At 37.9% G+C, this 20,051-nt stretch overlaps 3 gene segments (V, D, J or C); all 3 read left to right on the top strand.

Moving 5' to 3' along the window:
• Positions 1 to 6,036: 6,036 nt before the first annotated feature.
• Positions 6,037 to 6,620, top strand: LOC129347603 (Ig heavy chain V region 3-like). The segment is given in 2 exon segments: positions 6,037 to 6,111; positions 6,229 to 6,620. Coding segments are annotated over 2 exon segments (453 nt in total).
• Positions 6,621 to 11,806: 5,186 nt separating this feature from the next.
• Positions 11,807 to 12,309, top strand: LOC129347616 (immunoglobulin heavy variable 1-3-like). The segment is given in 2 exon segments: positions 11,807 to 11,899; positions 11,993 to 12,309. Coding segments are annotated over 2 exon segments (357 nt in total).
• Positions 12,310 to 17,676: 5,367 nt separating this feature from the next.
• LOC111586137 (Ig heavy chain V region 23-like) lies at positions 17,677 to 18,669 on the top strand. The segment is given in 2 exon segments: positions 17,677 to 17,769; positions 17,859 to 18,669. Coding segments are annotated over 2 exon segments (366 nt in total).
• The last annotated feature ends 1,382 nt before the right edge of the window (positions 18,670 to 20,051 follow it).

Here is a 20,051-nt window from a genome sequence, read left to right as displayed (position 1 = left end):
TGTTGGTGTTTGAAGAGATTAACGAGAAATTATGGAATAATGGATCCAACTGAAGTGCAAGGTGTGTCCTGATATATCTCAAGCCTTGTTCCCACCAAACAGCAAATGACTCAGGCGAGTAAACCAGGAACCCCATGTACTGCTTATGACAATCAACGCACATCTGGTGACTTGACTGGTGCGGCGCGACCAATTTTTTCTGTTTGTGAGCGTGTCACTCAAGCCCTGCAGGTCCAGCGAATCAGACAGCTAGTTCAACATCAAAATGTGCCGCCCACCACAATCAAAAACAGTTTGCACGTGCGTGATTATCAGTGTCAACCAATCATGGATCTACAGTGAGGCTAAAGTGCACTTTACATGCCCCATTAATGACGTAAAGCGTTTCCAACAACACGCAGGAACACTGCGCGATACAAGCCACACTCGGCTGACATTTTCATTTACAAACCAGGACGCGACAAGAACGAGTTGCAGTAACCGGTGGGCATGCGCCGTAAAGCCCTACATAAATCCGATCCATTGTGATTATCATTGGTTGTCTTCTTAAAATTGAACTAAAACCATTAACATCGCAGCAAAAACTATTTTACTTGTTTCCTTCAAAAGATTTTTCAGTGAACCTGATGAAGCAAAGTGACATACCTCTGCAAAAACTCCAGAGTTGAAGCCAGTTGTAATGGATAATGGATGTTGAAGACATAATAGCTCCCAAACATCATGGAAATAGCCGAGATAAAGGAGGTAATGTTGTCCTGAACAATCACACGATCCACACTCAGCATAAACCGGTTGGCAGAATAGCAGGATTGTCCTTAAAGAAAAACACAAAACAAGTTAAATACAAGCAAAATGACATTTCACAGAGCAGAGTCATTTTAGTTACTTTTACTGCTGAGCATCAATGCAGAAATAAGTGTGGACAAAAGAAAGCAAAAGAATTACAGTATTTTCTGGACTATAAGCCGCACCCACTGATTTCTTACAATTTCTTAAATTTGTACACATATAGGCCGCACTGGACTGTAAGCTGCAGGTGACCACTTTGTAAACATTACTTAAAAGTAACCTGCTTTGAGAGGCCCAGTTAGATCCACAAACACTGAGTATTGCCTAATCATTAAGTTAACATGTAGGAAATGTAAAAAAGCTCCTCCATTTTAAGATTAACTAAGAAAAATAGCTGGTTGTGTGTGTGACTGAAAGCCTGTTACCCCCCAAAAAAACACAAATAAGCCGCATCACCCCAGGTCTCAAATCCTGGGAAAAAAGTCGCAGCTTACAGTCCGGAAAATACGGTAAATGAAGACTACAAAATCTTTTCTCACCACACACAATAATGGTAGGAGTCAGGGGAACTTGATCCATTTGCACTTCTCCACCCAGGCATGTGTGGTCTACATAGCTGAACATGGCATCTTCTCTCTCCTCAAAGTAGGATAGCAGAAGCAGCAGCATGTCTTTTGTGTCCTCAGAGCATCCACTCAGCTGTCCTCTCAAGATATTGTACTTTGTCAGATCCTCAAGGAACCTTTTACATTATCTGGCAACTCCATGGTTTCATTTGCTGTGTCATCATTTGAGTTCAGGAGAACATCCTCACATGGTAACTGAGGAATTGTTTCCTTGTACACCTCACTTATGTCATCTACTGAACATGCTCTGTGTTTTCTGGACATATGAGCAGTGAATGATGATTTGACGGTAAATGTGTTGTTACAGCCAGCAACTGGACATGCCACGGCTCTTCCCTCCACGATATGTTCCTTTAAGTGGGATATGAGTTCTCTCACAGTTTGAAATTGACATGTACACAGAGAAACTGCACATTTGAAGTCTGACGCAGCTGCCGTTGCAGCAAGTGAAGGTATGGCATTACTATGAGTCCGATAGAAATGAACTTTATAAGCTGCATAGTTACAAAATGTCCGTTTACACTCTGTGCCGACGCATGAGAAAATACAGCGTGGTTCATTCCTATGAACTTTACAGTGCAGGACATAAGCTCTCAAACTTTCTACAGTTTTATTACAGAATCTACAAGTAATCATTTCAGCAAACAAACCCCGTAAGACAAAGCCTCTTTAGTGAATATCTTTAGTTTGGATAAAATGAATATCTTACCTGTATTACAGTTCATGTCCGCGAAAACACCTCATCCACACCACACGGCCAAAAAGCCACGGTCTCACTGGGCTCAGGGCTGGACTGCGAGCTGCTGGCTAGCACTTTTAGCTAACCACGAGGAGCCAGTATGGTTCTGAAAACAACCACAATTCAGCTTAGTTGGTTTTCTGAGGAGTCGATCTTCTGTTAGAAGAAAATAAATTATCTTACGTGTTACGGTGAATGCTCGGCTTCCAAAGCCAAATCCCCCCGGTCACATTGAGCCGCCCGCAGTTGCCCACTGAATGAATGAACTGCGCGATGCTAACTAGCTTTTTTAGCTAACCACGGGTAGCCAGCACGATTTTGAAAATAACCAGAGATCTTTTCAAATACTTCGAAACTTTTGTAAAATGTCCGTGAAGAAAAATGACTATCTTGCATGTGTTATCGGCTGCTAAATGCCCCTCTTCCACACCACACCGTCAAACCTCCCCAGTCAGCGCGCTCTCACAACTTTTTTTTCTCAGTTTGAAAGATGCACAGTACACAGAAATGCTGTCCTGCTCACCACCAATCAGTCCGCGAGGCTGAAAACTCTCACGATAAGTGATTCTCTGAAAAAAGACGAAAATCTAATTCCCCTGGCCCACTTTACAAATCAAGGCTTCCAAGTTTAAAAACAAACAAAAAAAAAACCCAAAACAGGCCTTTATTTTTGCACGGACTCTGACTGCATTGAAAAGGATTGTTGTTGCACGCACGAATACACTATTTAAATAATTTTCAAATTCAAACATTTATTTTCCCCCGTTCCCACTGTCTCTTAGAGCAGAACTATGCAACTTTTTTAACCTCAATCCTTTTCTAAGTTTCTGTGTTGATAGTACAGCTGTATGTGGGATGACTGGATGCCCTGATGTATCTCATTCCTGCCTCTGTTTGTTTATGCAGTTTTTCTGTGTTGAAACTACAAAAAAATTTGGTTGTTTTAACATCAAGTGTCTGTAAAAATAACAGTATTGTATGGTAAAACATTTAACTAAAAAATGCTGTTAATTGAACAGTGTTTTATTGTTTTTCAGTTTACAGTTTTTTCCAGTCACTATTTTACAGTAATTTTCAGTAAATTTCACTGACATTTCTTACAGTGTGGGTTCTCTCCGGGTACTCCGGCTTCCTCCCACAGTCCAAAAATATGCTGAGGTTAATTGATTATTCTAAATTGCCCGTAGGTGTGAATGTGAGAGTGCTTGTTTGTCTTTGTATGTGGCCCTGCAACAGCCTGGCGACCTGTCTAGGGTGTCCCCTGCCTTCACCTGAGTCAGCTGGGATAGGCTCCAGCCCCCCCCCCCCGCGACCCTAGTGAGGATTAAGCGGTGTATAGATAATGGATGGATGGATGTCTGATCCTCCCCAGTAATTCACCGTATGTTTGCTTTTTCTTCTCATTTGTTTCCTCCCATCAGATCACATCATAAAATCTGTCTAATTAAAGTGTATCAACAATAAATGGTCAACAAATGATCTCCCTGTTATCATTTCTTCATCAACATGGCAAAACAACAATCAATCCTCTGTAATTACAATAAAAACTTTTAAAAATGTCCATTTTTTTGGATTTATTTCAACTGATGTTTCTTCCATAATAAATTACCAGTGAGCTGGACAAACATGTTGTATTTTCAATCACATTGGAGTATAATGTATTGATGGTTAGCACTGACTGAATGTTAAATAAAAAAAAATAGAAAATCTCATTTTAAAAATTGAAAAAAACATCATTCCTCTATTTCTATGTGTTCAAAAAGAAGAAATTCAGAATAATAATTTAAAGACCAGTTCAGTGTTCTGAGAAAGAGAAACTGCCTTTAGAGTTGATAAAGGCTCCTAAATGCTTTTCTTCTTTTCAATGCTCTGATAATAATCACTTAATCTTTACTATTTTCAATGAGACAACTGGTTCACACTATTATACACAATTAAACTTGAAACTTTCACCCATGAAATTAATTTAAATGGCATTGTTTGTCTTCCAACAAGGAATGAATCTTAAAAGTTAGTGTCTCCTTCATAAAGTCATTATGTATTGATTTAACAATTAGAGATCACCTGACACAACATGAAAAGAGACTCTAATTGTTGAAACCCAGCAGGAAATATTAAGTTCAGACATTTTTATTGTTGCTGTGAGTTTCTATTTACTCAGTTTGTTTATTGGTGAATCTGAGGCTGTTCCTAAATGTCAGGACTGTTTATAATAAATATGACAACATTTACAGCAAATAGACCAAACAGCAGGACACAGATTGCTGGATTGTTTTGCTGTCAGTTGGTTTGTATTAATGTTTTTTGAAATCATATTGTTGCTTGTCAGATGCTGATTTTCCAAAGTGACATGCAAATAAATGTAATTCACTGTGTATTAGAAGTTATGTAAACAGTATTTATATTATTGTCCTTTAAAAAAAACACAATCATTTGTTCTCTGAGCAATGATTAATTTGAGTTTATTTAGTTAAATAAATCACCCTTTTGGCTGGGTTTGGAGAGCAAAATAATCCATGAAGTCATCCGAAATTACTAACTTTCTGTCAAATTTGTTGTTTTTTGTGGCAGTGAGTGTAACTACTAAGAATTTGTTCTATTTGATTTTGAACTAACACTGGTATCCAACAATTCAAATGTAGTTGCAACATCACACACACACTGCACTGTGGCTTATTTTTTAGTTGCTGCTTTTCCCTATTGTTTGTAATGTTTGAGGTTTTTCTTGTAAATAACTGCATCCATGATCATTTTAATCATAAAAGCAATTAAAAATTTATGTCAAATAACTACATTTCAGAGCACAACATTTATTTTATGTTGCATGAATCAAATCAAGATGTTCTTCTTAATTCAACACACAAGGTTGGCCAAGTCCAGTGCAGGTCAGGAGGAATTTATTATTATTATTATTATTATTATTATTATTATTATTATTATTATTGTTATTATTATTGTTATTGTTATTATTATTATTATTATTATTATTATTATTATTATTATTATTATTATTATTATTATTATTATTATTATTATTATTATTATTATTATTATTATTATTATTATGACTAAAACAGTAATCCTGCCAGATAGAAGATGGAAAAAACTAAATTAAAACTGTTATGTGAATACTTTCAAAAACTCTTCCCCACAAGTTGAATGTGTGTTTCTACAATATCAGTAATTCAGTTAAACATTTAACCATGAACTGTCCCTGTGTTGGAAAAAAATCCATTTAAATCAACACAGAAGAACTGTCATGTTTCAATGTAAAGCTGGAAATGAGCAGATGATGTGAGGATTCAGAAACATTTGAATAAACAACAAGTTCTGATGTGAAAAATGAAGAAAAAATGTTTATGATCTTGAATCATTTCTCGTGGAGAGAATGATGGAGATCAGTTACTCAGTTTGTTCTGATGATCAGATTTGTTGTTTCCATCCACTGCAGTAACATTCAGGTGACACTCAACACTTGATTCACTCATCAATGTCTTGTTCAGGTAAACCAACTTTCAGTCATTTGTTATTAATCTGACTGTTCTTTAAGGTTCCAGCAGGACACTGATCACTAAGTAGCTTTGTGACAGCAGGAAAAAAGGCATCAGAACTGGGTTAAAGTATCAGAAGTCACATTATTATTCTGAGCATTTAAAAGAAATAATCAAGCATAAAGATATTGATATTGTCTTCCACAGTGATGGATAATTAGTCACATCACATGAAAATCAAGAGAAAATAAATGTTTTGTTTGAAATCAAGTGTAACACTCCATGAGCTCCTCCCTCCCTCATGATGTCCTGATGCAAATCTCCAGTCTGTCCAGTGTACTTCTGTCCTGCTGACTGATCTTGTTCTTTGTGTGGAGCATCAGAGGTCACATCTCCACACTCAGGATGATCAACACACTCACTCTGCTGCTGCTGCTGCTGCTGCTGGTTGTTCTCTCTCTGTCCTGTGAGTTCTCCTGATAACTTCACATTAGAAAACATCAAGCCATCAGTGATTCCAGAAAACTTGTGTGATAACTGTGTGACTTTCTTGTGTGGTTCCTCTCTACGTTCATCTCATCAGGTTGTACAGGTCAGAGTATGGAGTCTATTCCTTCCAGTTCAGTGGTGAAACGTCCTGGAGAGACTCTCAGTCTGTCCTGCAGAGGATCTGGATTCACATTTAGCTGTTGTGTTATGAGCTGGATCAGACAACCTGCAGGAAAAGGACTGGAAGTAATTGGAAATGGCTACTCTAATCCCAGTAGGAACACTTATTCCAGCAGTGTTCAAGGACGTATTGAAATCAGCAGAGATGACAGCAACAGCATGGTGTATCTGAGACTGTCCAACTTACAGCCAGAGGACTCTGCAGTTTATTACTGTGCAAAGTACACACAGTGGTTCAAGTCATCAGAGAGGCTGTACAAAAACATCCAACAATACAATATCAGAAGAACAGACAGGGGGCAGTAGAACATAAGAATCTGAATCACGCACGCACACACACACACACACACACACACACACACACACACACACACACACACACACACACACACACACACACACACACACACACACACACACACACACGCGCGCACACACACACACACACACATTACAACAGCAACTGGGGATGTTGTGGTTTGTGAATTCCTGTTCTTTAAGGCTCCCATCAACATGTGCTTTAACAGTCAGGATTCATCATGTTCTATTTCTACATGACATCAATATGAATGTGTGACCACATGATTAAATGGAGACATCTGATCTGTTCATGAAATATTACATCAGACAATAATGATAAACAAGTGTTGAGCAGGAATTTGGAATGACATGAGATGTGTTTCTCTCTGAGGAGGAGGAGCTGATGCAAATTCTGATCATTTCCATCTTTACATCTGTGTTTAGAGAGTTTAAGACAGAAACTAATTCACTGACAAACACACTGTAGACTGAACAGACAAATGACTTTTACAATGAAGAAACCTGAGTTTGTGCTTGTTTTCCTCATTCTTTCAATGAACTGGGCTGGTAAGGACGATACATGTTTTGTGTTAAATTATAAAGAATATGGAGCATCACAGTAGATAATGAGCTGTTTATCTGTAGGTTCTGAGGGTCAGACACTGACTGAGTCTGAATCAGTGGTTAAAAGACCTGGAGAATCCCACACACTGACCTGCACATATTCAGGGTTTGGTGGCAATTACTGGAACGCTTGGATCAGACAGGCTGCTGGAAAAGGACTGGAGTTTGTTGCTACTATCAGTGATAGCAGTGGCAGCATCTACTACTCTCAGTCATTCAAAGGCCGGTTCACCATCTCCAGAAACAACAACTTACAGCAGGTGTATCTGCAGATGAACAGTTTGACCACTGAGGATTCTGCTGTTTATTATTGTACTCGACACCCACAGTGACACAGGAGGAAGAAACACTGTACAAAAACTCAACACATAAAGTCTAGTCAAGGTTTGCTTTGTTCATTTCACTTTCACAAAAATAAACTGCAAGAAATACTCACTCACAAAAAAAATGAAATTGCGTTTTTTGAGAAAGTATTTGTCCAGTTCTGCTGTTTGCATTTGAGACTGTGAATAATAGATATTGTTTTGACATCAGTGTGTGTTTTCGTCGGTCGGATCTGAATTATGCTTCACTGCTTAATGAAGAATTAATGAAGAAATGGAAACTTCAAGCTAATATTTCAAATGATAATTCTCTTTTACAACAACCAAAATCAATATTTACAACACAAATCCGAACTATGACTATGAGTGAATGGACATCCTTTTATAACCCATCAGTATCCTTCTGTATGCAAAGTGAACTTCCTCACAGTCTGATATAAAGACTTGACATGTTGCTGTCAGCAGAAGAAGAGAAGCTCCATCAGATCAGCTTCAGTACCAACATGTTCTCTGTAGCTCTGCTGCTGCTGCTGCTGCTGGATCCTGTAAGGAGCTTTCACTGGATTCACACTCATCAACACATTACAAACACTCAGTAATATGATGAATGCTGGAGATAATGTTGGTTTGTGTCTCCACAGGTGTGAACAGTATTGATCTCATCCAGCCAGACTCAATGCTTGTGCAGCCTGGACAGACTCTGACCATCACCTGTCTACTGTCTGGTTATTCTGTGACTGATAGCAGCTATGGAACAGGTTGGATCAGACAGCGTGAAGGAAAACCAATGGACTGGATTTTCTATCAGTGGGGAGGAAGTGGTGGCAGCTTTTACCAAAATAATGCTCTGAAGAACAAGTTCAGTTACAGCAGAGACATGTCTGCAGGAACAGTGACAATAACAGGACAGAACCTGCATTCTGAGGACACAGCAGTTTATTACTGTGTACGTCGCCCCACAGTGACACAAACCACCAACAGACCTGCACAAAAACTCAACAACCAGCAACCACACACACTTTTGATCTGTAGACAGTTACTTCCTGAAAGAGATGCTACATATCAATATAAAACAGCTATAAAAGCTTCATCTTTTCCATTCACATCAATAATCTGTGTGTTTTGATGCTGCTAATTAAGAATTTTAATTATGATTTGAAGAAGACTTGCTTCCCACTCATCCACCTGCTCAAACAAACTAGAAATTATTACATGTTAATATGTTTTGCTGTTTAATATATGGTCAGAAACATGTTTTTAAAAATTCAAGATTCAAAGGTGGTAATTGTCACATTTACATGCTATTTATTACACTGTATACTTACACTCTATTTCTTCTTCTGGAAATGCACATTTTACATTATTTATGCTTATGCTGTTTCTACGTATCTTTGTATTTTTAGATCACATTAATCTACTTATCTTCATATTTTTAGGACACATTTTTCTACTTATCTTTATATTGTTAGGACATAACAAAAACTTACAGTGTAACACAATAAAATCAATAAATATTTAACAGAATCTGCTGGAGGAGACATCAAAAATGAAAAGTGAAACACTGCAAATGTACTGAAAGGCTAACGTCATGGATTAAACCGATGTTTTTTAGCTGCACAGTTGTTGAAATGATGTTGAATCTCATGTTGTGCTGTTTATAGACCTGCCCTCTGATTTGACTGATGCAGGAGGAGCCTCATGGAAGCATTTTCATGTGGATTCAGTGTATTTAAAGGAAATTTCCAGACTTGAAGACATATTAGTCACATTGTGAACATGGCTGACAGACAGCTCACACTGTTGGTGGTTGCTGTGTTTGTTTGGAGTGGTGCTGAAGGTTGGAGCATAACAGAGTCTGAACCAGCAGTGAAAAGACCTGGAGAGTCCCACAGACTCACCTGTACAACATCTGGACTATATTTCAGCAGCTCCTGGATGAACTGGATCAGACAGACTCCTGGAAAAGGACTGGAATGGATCACTACTGAGACTCAAGATAGTAGCAACAAATATTACTCTCAGTAAGTCCAAGGCAGGTTCATCATCTCCAGAGACAACAGCAAAGAGCAGCTGTATCTGCAGATGAACAGCCTGAAGACTGAAGATTCTGCTGTTTATTATTGTGCTCGAAACACACAGTGACTGAAGTTGGTTGAACAGCTGTACAAAAACTTATAGTCCTCATCAGACATGAAAAATATCCTCAGTTAAGAACATCATTTTTATAACTAGTGACATTTTAGTTGCTTTTGAACAAACTATTTTTCAAAAATCAGAAACTCCTGTCTAGGAGTTTCTGGAAGGAAATATTGATATTGAATGAAATAGCATGGTGCAATAAAAAATATTGAAACTGACATTCCAAACACTCCTTACATATTTTAATTTTTTGTTTGTTTGTTTTGGGTTTTTTTTGACTGGTATACTGTCCTCTTGATGTCTCACAGGCAGGTAATAAAAACTGATAGTTTGGAAGTAAGGAGCTAAATTTCCTACAGTACTCATCAGACCTTTGTCATGTGAAAAACCTTATAAATGAATGAGAAACATCATTTTTGGCATCAGTTACTTTTTGGTTGGGTCGTAAAGCCACACTTGTTAACATCAATTTAAGTTGCTGAACATCTTACAGTTTCAGGTGTGATACTGATCTTTACCTGCAGTAAAAGGCTGCATGCAGATAACAGACACTGCATTAAAGTGACAAGTCTCTGATTTAGTTTGAGTCACTTTATTTAGAATAGAAAGAACTATCTGAGAGACACAGATCTTTTATATCAACCCATCATGTCCAAATTACAGGGACTCAAAGTAAAGTTTTGTGTCTTTTGTATCAGCATTAGTTCATGTATTAAAGAGCTGAAACATGGCTCAGAGTTGAGAGTTTCCTTTCAATAGACACAGATTTGTCTGTTAATAAGAGGAATGTAAAGATGGCCATGTAGGAAGATGATAATAATGAGGGTTCTTTCTCATTCCTTATCTACAGAGGTGTCTAGGTCAAGTGACATTTTTATATTTTTATTTTATTATTTTTGTTTTCTATTATTTTTATTTTAGGTGTTACATAGATTTATAGGGGCTGCACAGTGGTGTAGTGGTTAGCACTTTCGCCTTGCAGCGAGAAGATCCCTGGTTCGCGTCCCGGCTTTCCCGGGATCTTTCTGCATGGAGTTTGCATGTTCTCCCTGTGCATGCGTGGGTTTTCTCCGGGTACTCCGGCTTCCTCCCACAGTCCAAAAATATGCTGAGGTTAATTGATCATTCTAAATTGCCCGTAGGTGTGAATGTGAGAGTGATTGTTTGTCTCTGTATGTAGCCCTGTGACAGACTGGCGACCTGTCTAGGGTGTCCCCTGCCTTCACCTGAGTCAGCTGGGATAGACTCCAGCCCCCCCATGACCCTAGTGAGGATTAAGCGGTGCATAGATAATGGATGGATGGATATAGATTTATCAAATTGCTTTGATGAACTGTAGATATTTACACAAATTCTGATCTATAAGACATGTAGAGATATTATACATGAGGACCTGTAGATCCTCTGTGATGTCTGTCTTGTACATTATCATGTGTAACAGTGGTTCTTAGTAAATGTGTTTGAGGATTTATTGAAACTTCTTCCTTAAATGTGACTAATAAACTCTAAACACAACTTGTGCTGTTAAATAGTTTTGAAAATATTTAGTCTGAATTTACAATTCAGAAGACTGATAATTTAAAATAAGACGTGTCTTCTTTCTGCTCCCTTTCATTCTAGTTTGGAGAAGTTTGTATTTACATTATTTTTTTTATTTTACAAATGAATGAAATAAAGAATATAATAATAGAACTTAATAGGCATAGAAAGTAAATGTACCAGATAATAGCAGAGTTACACAAAACATTTACTTTGTTTTGATCAAGATGGTTGAAGTGACTTGAGGAAATAATTGTAGAAAAATGTACCTGAAGCTAGAATGTATGTAATATCATGGTAGAAAAAACAATTTTATAAAAACATTTTACAATGTTTGTGTATGATTATAGATTATTTAGCTCAGTAGAGTGTTGTGAGTGGGAGTAAGAGCAGAATATTTATATGTTTAGTTTTTCTCATCTGCTACTCAACATGCTTGCAGGGACTAACATGCAACAGAAGTCTGAATAACAGAAAGTTCCCTTTTTAAACCTGTAGAGGGAGGTCTATGCAAAGATTTGCTCCTTTATAAACAAACCATCTGCAATTCTCATGTCATTTGTGACGGAACAATTGGGACCCACAAACATTCATAGAGTTGTTGTTTGAGAATAGAAGATATGATTCCCTGGACTTTATTCTTTCTAATTAGTGTTCATGGTGAGAAAATCATTTCTGCTTGAAAACACTGAAGACTCTGTATGTGGTTAACAGAAATGTGGTTGATGATGAAGATGATTTGTTTGCTTCCAGGAGTCTGGAGTGAGATCAGACTGGACCAGTCTCCATCTGAGGTGAAAAGACCTGGAGAGACAGTGAAGATGTCTTGTATCACATCTGGTTATAGCATGACGAGCTACAATATTCACTGGATACGACAGAGACCAGGACAAGCTCTGGAGTGGATTGGTTGGATGAATACAGGCAACAACGCTGCCAGCTATGCCAGCGCCTTCCAGAATCGTTTCCCGATGACTGAAGATGTGTCCAGCAGCACTCAGTACCTCCAGATCAAGAGTCTGACAGCAGAAGATTCTGCTGTTTATTATTGTGCTCGACAACCACAGTGACTGAAGTCAGTGAAGCAGCTGCACAAAAACCTCCACAGATGTCAGATAGATACGTGGACAAAATTGTTGGTACTCGTCAGTTAATGAAAGAAAAACCCACAATGGTCACAGAAATAATTTGAATCGGAAAAAAGTAATAATAAATAAAAATTCTATGACAGTTAACCAATGAAAATCAGACATCCTTTTGAACCGTGGTTTAACAGAATTATTTTAAAAAATAAACTCATGAAACTGGCCTGGACAAAAATGATGGTACCCCTAGAAAAGACTGAAAATGATGTGACCATAGGGACATGTTCAATCAAGGTGTGTCCTCTAATTAGCATCACAGGTGTCTACAAACTTGTAATCAGTCAGTCGTCCTATTTATAGGGTTACAGTAGTCACTGTGCTGTTTGGTAACATGGTGTGTACCACACTAAACATGGACCAGAGGAAGCCAAGGAGAGAGTTGTCTCAGGAGATTAGAAAGAAAATTATAGACAAGCATGTTAAAGGTAAAGGCTATAAGACCATCTCCAAGCAGCTTGATGTTCCTGTGACTACAGTTGCACATATTATTCAGTAATTTAAGATCCATGGGACTGTAGCCAACCTCCCTGGATGTGGAAAATTGATGACAAATGGAAGAGATGGATAATAGGAATGGTAACAAAAGAGCCCAGAACAACCTCTAAAGACATAAAAGGTGAACTCCAAGGTTAAGGTACATCAGTGTCAGATCACACCATCCATCGTTGTTTGAGCCAAAGTGGACTTCATGGGAGACGACCAAGGAGGACACCATTGTTGAAAACAAATCCTAAAAAAGCCAGAATGGAATTTGCCAAACTGCATGTTGACAAGCCACAAAGCTTCTGGGAGAATGTCCTATGGACAGACGAGACAAAACTGGAACTTTTTGGCACATCAGCTCTATGTTCACAGATGCAAAAATGAAGCATATCAAGAAAAGAACACTGTCCCTGCTGTGAAACATGGAGGAGGTTCTGTTATGTTCTGGGGCTGCTTTGCTGCATCTGGAACAGGGTGTCTTGAATCTGTGCAGGTACAATGAAATCTCATGACTATCAAGGTATTCTAGAGAGAAATGTGCTGCCCAGTGTCAGAAAGCTTGGTCTCAGTCGCAGGTCATGGGTCTTGCAACAGGATAATGACCCAAAACACACAGCTAAAAACACCCAAGAATGGCTAAGAGGAAAACATTGGACTATTGTGAAGTGGCCTCTATGAGCCCTGATCTAAATCCTATTGAACATCTGTGGAAGGAGCTGAAACATGCCGTCTGGAGAAGGAACCCTTCAAACCTGAGACAACTGGAGCAGTCTGCTGATGAGGAGTGGACCAGAATACCTACTGAGAGGTGCAGAAATCTCACTGACAGTTACACAAATGGTTTGATTGCAGTGATTGCAACAAAATATTAAGTTAAGGGTACCATCATTTTTGTCCAGGCCTGTTTCATGAGTTTATTTTTTTAAATAGTTCTGTTGAACCACGGTTCTAAAGCAATGTCTGATTTTCATTGGTTAATTTTCGTAGAATTTTTATTTATTATTACTTTTGTCAGATTCAAATTATTTCTGTGACCATTGTGGGTTTTTCTTTCATTAACCGAGGGGTACCAACAATTTTGTCCATGTGTGTAGCAGAGAGACATCTGAGACATCGTGGCTGAACTCAATAATACTGGAGATTATTTATAATATTATAAATGCTGTGAAGCCTGTTATGCTGAAAGTGACTCATAATAAACAGGTTTTATAGGTGAACAAATCTTATTGAAATGCAGATGATTGTTGTGTGAAAACAGAATATGAATTCTCGTGTTTAAAATGTAATTTCAGAAAGAAAAAAAGAACATCCAAAGCAGTGGACTGACTCATGGACTTCCCGGTTTTCCTTCCACCTCTTCTTTTCTGACTATATTAAAAGCAGGAGAGAACAGTGGACACACACTTTAAATCTCACTCGTCTTTTTTCTTCAGGTGTTTCATCACATCACACACAAACAAACTTTGAAGTTTTACCATCAGACTTTACTGTAAATTGATGACAGTAATTCCTTCACATGTCAAACAATAAATACTAAATCAAAAATGTCATTTAATGTACAAACCATTTAGTAAACTAGTCTGAAAAGAAGAGGAAGCTACAAAACATCTCAGGTGTTTGCTGAAGAAGATAATCAGAAACATGAAATGTCGTCAATCCAGAACATCAGATAAAACATTATTAAAAGTTCTTTTGATAATGTGGCATTGTTGTTAATATTAAAATATGTACAGTTGTGATTTTGATGCTGCAATGCATTTTGTGCATTGAAAAAAGCATATAAAAAGCTTCAGAATACCTGACATCATGGATTTGCTCTTGGATATTACTTCATCAGTTTAATAAATTATTTGCAGTCCAGCTGTGTCCTCCCTCCTGTCATGTTCATGTAAAGTTTAGATGTCTTCCACCTCTGTTCATCTGACTGCAGGCACAACAACAGACTACAGTTTAGCATCTTTTATGTCTTTTTCTTCTTTGAGCGCTCCTGCAGTACTCACCCTTACTACAATTATTCCTTATTGTTATTATAGTTTGAGTAGTTTGAAAAATGATGAACACAGCTAAACGTTTTTTCACAAACATTAAGTTTAACAAAAGAAGTGTGAATATAGAAATTATGTTACTAAATAAAGAAACCATATAGTGTAAATTCCATTCTAGATCTTCATTAAAACTGTACCTCATGACAGAAGCTAAACAATAAACAGCATGTGATGTGGTTAAATGATTTGGATATTTTCCTGTCCACCACAGCATCAGCATTTTGTCTATAGTCAAACCAGTTTCAGTTCCCAAGTATTTAGTTATCTCTTGATGGCTGAAGTTTGTCTTCAGTCTGTGGCTAAAAACATAAATTAAATCCTGAAACCTTTGAAGGTCTGACAGAATCCAGTCCCTCAACCACCTGAAACCAACTCAAGTATCCATTTGGATTTACATGCTGTCAGTTCATTGACTAATGAGTAAATAAAATCAGTCAAGAAATCTATTGCCTTTTTTCTGCATTATTATATTTTCTGAGACTATAAAATGTCTGAATGAATGAATGAATGAATGAAGTTTTACCTTCATGACAGAAGTTGGAGTGGCTATTCCTACACCTATATAGTCACTGTGGTGGCTGCACCCATTCAAAAGAAAATAATATCCACAGAAAAAAATGGTTTAAAAATAACGCACTAGTTATTGTAACAAAAATGGCATAGGATGCTGAAGATAAACTAAGGATGAATTTTGCTGCAGGCCGTGGATGTGTGGTGTGGTCAAAAGACTGTCTCTCCTTGGTAGCCACTCCTTCCTAGTAGCCTCCCTGGCTTTTATCCCCATCTTTCATAGGGATACCATGGGGATAACTCAAGAAAAAAAGAAATTAATGAAAGAAAAACAATTATCCTGGCTCCTACAGAAGTAAACAAAAAGTTACAGTGTAACTCACCTAATTCAAAAAATATTTAACGGAATCTGCTGGAGGAGACATCAAAAATAAAAAATGAAATAATAAAACTTTAAGCTACTCTAATGTCATGGAGGAAACAGATGTTTTTTAGCTGCAGAGTTGTTGAAATGATGTTGAATCTCATGTTGTGCTGTTTATAGACCTGCCCTCTGATTTGACTGATGCAGGAGGAGCCTCATGGAAGCATTTTCATGTGGATTCAGTGTATTTAAAGGAAATTTCCAGACTTGAAGACATATTAGTCACATTGTGAACATGGCTGACAGACAGCTCACACTGTTGGTGGTTGCTGTGTTTGTTTGGAGTGGTGCTGAAGGTTGGAGCATAACAGAGTCTGAACCAGCAGTGAAAAGACCTGGAGAGTCCCACAGACTCACCTGTACAACATCTGGAATAGAATTTAGTAGCTACTGGATGAACTGGATCAGACAGACTCCTGGTAAAGGACTGGAGTGGATCGCTAATATCAGATATAACAGTGATACCATCTATTACTCCCAGTCAGTTCAAGGCAGGTTCATCATCTCCAGAGACAACAGCAAAGAGCAGCTGTATCTGCAGATGAACAGCCTGAAGACTGAAGATTCTGCTGTTTATTATTGTGCTCGAGACACACAGTGACTGAAGTTGTGTTAGCAGCTGTACAAAAACCTACAGTCCTCATCAGACATGAAAAACATCCTCAGTTTAGATAATTCTCTCACACTTGTTGCATCTTTACTTTAATCCGTGATATTTCAGTTGTTTTTAAAGACATTCCTGAGAAATAAATTGTTGTTAAACATAAATTTTAAGCACATATTCTACATAATATCTGAATATATTGTCAGTCAATCCATTTGCTGGTTTACTGTATCTTAACCTAAATGCACTATTTAGTTCATCTTCACCAGCGACCACTAATGTAACACCAGGTTAGCAGTGAAAGATTTAGAGAAATGCTGCATTCAAGAGCAGTCTTTAGTATAATGGTGTCTTACTGTTTTATTGATTGTTTTGGATCTACTTGTCCAGGATCATCTGGAAAGCAACACTGATATTGAATGAATTATCATGGTGCAATAAAAAAGTGCTACTGTCTCCTCAGTTCCACTTTATGAAACCACCAGTAGTTTAATAGTCACAGTTTGGAATTAGAAAGTAAAATTCATTACAGAGGTGCCCTAAATTAAACTATTGTGGCATTAATGCTTTGGTAAGAAAGAGTGCAGAACTATGTGGGAGTCTGAGCAAATTATTAGGTTTGAAAAATAAATGGATGCTTGGCTATGAAATGTCTTTTCCTGACTGAAAAATTATATAAGAATGAAGATAAGAGTAAATAAAGAAATGGTGGTGTTTTGTTTCAATAAAACATGAACTACCACAATAAAATCTTGATAATATTGTGCGATAAGAGTTACTGTCTAAATGATATTTATGAAAAATTATCTTTAAAATAATAACGTGGTAAAATTCATGGATGGATTACCAAACTGAATACTGGCCCAGTGTGAAGGTAGTGAGTTCAGTTTATCAGAAATATTCACACAGAATGTTTTCTGATAGAAACAAGACTGACAGCAGAAGCTCAGTGAAAACAAAAAGCAGTGAGATATCAGCACTTTACAGGTTTTATCTAGAAATACCATTCATGTCAGATTCAGAAGAATATTAAATGTAGGAACAACTACAGATTATTTTATGTATTTAATGCTCTTATCTTCTGTCCAGTATGTTTAGAAGGAGCTGTGGAACTGAGTCTTTGAATGTCAAATCGCTTCCTTCTGAAACCTGCAGAGGGAGGTCTATGCAAAGATTTGCTCCTTTATAAACTCACATCCACTATTCTTATTCCATTTCTGACAAAACATCTGAGGGTCAAACATTCTGTTCATAAAGTGTTTATTTGGGAATGGAAAATATAATTTCCTGGAGTTTATTCTTTATAGTTTGTTTTCATGGTGAGAAAAACAAACCTGTTTGAAACTGCTGAAGAATTTTTCTGTAATAGTGTGAATGATGATGATGATCAGAGTTTCTTTGCTTCCAGGAGTCTGGAGTGAGATCAGACTGGACCAGTCTCCATCTGAGGTGAAAAGACCTGGAGAGACAGTGAAGATGTCTTGTATCATATCTGGATTTGACATGACAAGCTACTATATTCACTGGATACGACAGAGACCAGGACAAGCTCTGGAGTGGATCGGGAGGATGGATACAGGAAAAAACTCTGCCAGCTATGCCAGCGCCTTCCAGAATCGTTTCCCGATGACTGAAGATGTGTCCAGCAGCACTCAGTACCTCCAGATCAAGAGTCTGACAGCAGAAGATTCTGCTGTTTATTATTGTGCTCGACAAACACAGTGAGTGAAGTCAGTGAAGCAGCTGCACAAAAACCTCCACAGATGTCAGACAGCAGAGAGACATCTGAGACATCATGGCTGAACTCAATAATACTGTAAATTATTTATAATATTATAAATGCTGTGAAGCCTGTTATGCTGAAAGTAACTAATGAGAAACAAGTTTTATCGTTGAACAAATCTTATTCATTCATGTGTCAGATGTCTGGATATTTACTGTCACTGAAATTCAGATGGTTGTTGTGTGATCACAGATCTTTCCAGTCCATTCAATGCTAATATCCTCCACCTCTAGTTATCTGACTATATTACAGTTTTTCTCAGTTGTTTTGGTACATTTCTCGAATCATCCTCAACATTTGCAAAACAGTAAGTGCATTTCTCAAAACAATTCGTACAAATTGCAAAACGCCATGGATTACCTGCAAAAGCCAGTCTCTTGTTGAAAATCCTTAGTTCATCTCTCAAAAGTAAATATCTGTGTCAATGAACACGTCAGTGCCATCAGAATGACAAGTCCTTGCATCACTGTGTCATGGGGGCAGGTCGGAGAACCCAAGTTCAGACACATAAGAGCAGGCAAAGACAGGTCAAAGTTACAGTTTTTCTCAGTTGCTTTGGTACATTTCTCACATCAGAATTGAAATTCTCAAAACTACTTGTTCAATCTTCACATCATTGTGTCACTTGTGCACATCAAAAAAGCAGTTTCTCATTTCTTTGAAAAAGTTGCAAATGCTTTGGTACATCCATGCAAATGATTATGTACAATTCTCTGCTGTTTCCTACATTATCATTGCTTATGTCATGTTGATCAAAATGTATTATAATGGGTCTCTGTTGAATAGTCTCACCCTCCACAGCATTTAGGCATTAGTTCATCACACAAGTCTTTACATGCAAAATGGTTGAACAAGTTGTCTTAATATGTTAAGGATGTTTCTACACATTTCCATTAGACTATTTTTTCTAAATCTGTCCTGAATTGGTAAATTGCTCCCAGGTGAATCTTGACTTTCTCTACGAAGGAAAATGTGTGCAGAGTTAGAGTTTTCTGAAATCCCTCAAAGACACAAGAGAAGATATTCGTGATGTGGAGGAGAATTTATGTCCAACAGACAGGAACGTCAGGAGGTGTAGGAAGACTGCACTGTAATTCCTACAGCACTGCATGTACAGTTTTCCATAAGGAGATTGTCCAATGTTCACTTTTCTACTTTTTTTTTTTTTTTTGCTTTTTTCGAGGTGCTATGCAGTGCTGTTTTCCTTTCTGTATCACAATGACGTGGTCTGTCAACAAAGTACAATAAAAACAGTAAAAGCGTAAACGTAAATCTTGTCCAGTCTCTTGCAATCAATCTCCCACATACACTAAGGTGGAACTTACAAAATACAATAACTGTCATCAAAACTTTAGCTCAAAGCTTTAACTCAGAACATCCCTCCAGAGAACACTGTTATAATGACAACATGACTGAGCAATTTGACTGTCTTATCCACACAATGACACAAGGACTGGTCATTCTGATGGCACTGACATGTGCATTGACATGGATATTTACTTTTGAGAGATGAACTAAGGATTTTGAACAAGAGACTGTCATGGTCCCTCCTTTCTCTGTGCTGTGCTCCTGGCCAGCTGACAGCCCAGGCTGATCGGGCACAGCTGCTAAAGGAGCGCAGCTGTGCCCGATCAGCGATCAGTGGCAGTTAAAGCCTGACTCGACCCACCAGCCGCCGCTGGTTCATTGTCCCTGCTAGCTCCCCGCCAGCCACTCTGCCCATGTCTGCCCCCGCTCCGGACTCCTCCCGCTTGCTCTGTCCTGCCCAGCTACTAACCGGGACCCTGGAACTCTCCAGAGAGAGCCCAGAATTATCCC

Source organism: Amphiprion ocellaris, chromosome 19 (genome assembly GCF_022539595.1).
Source record: "Amphiprion ocellaris isolate individual 3 ecotype Okinawa chromosome 19, ASM2253959v1, whole genome shotgun sequence".
Classification (NCBI taxonomy): domain Eukaryota; kingdom Metazoa; phylum Chordata; class Actinopteri; family Pomacentridae; genus Amphiprion; species Amphiprion ocellaris.
Note: the sequence above shows the minus strand (reverse complement) of the source record. Positions and strands in the feature narration are given on the sequence as shown.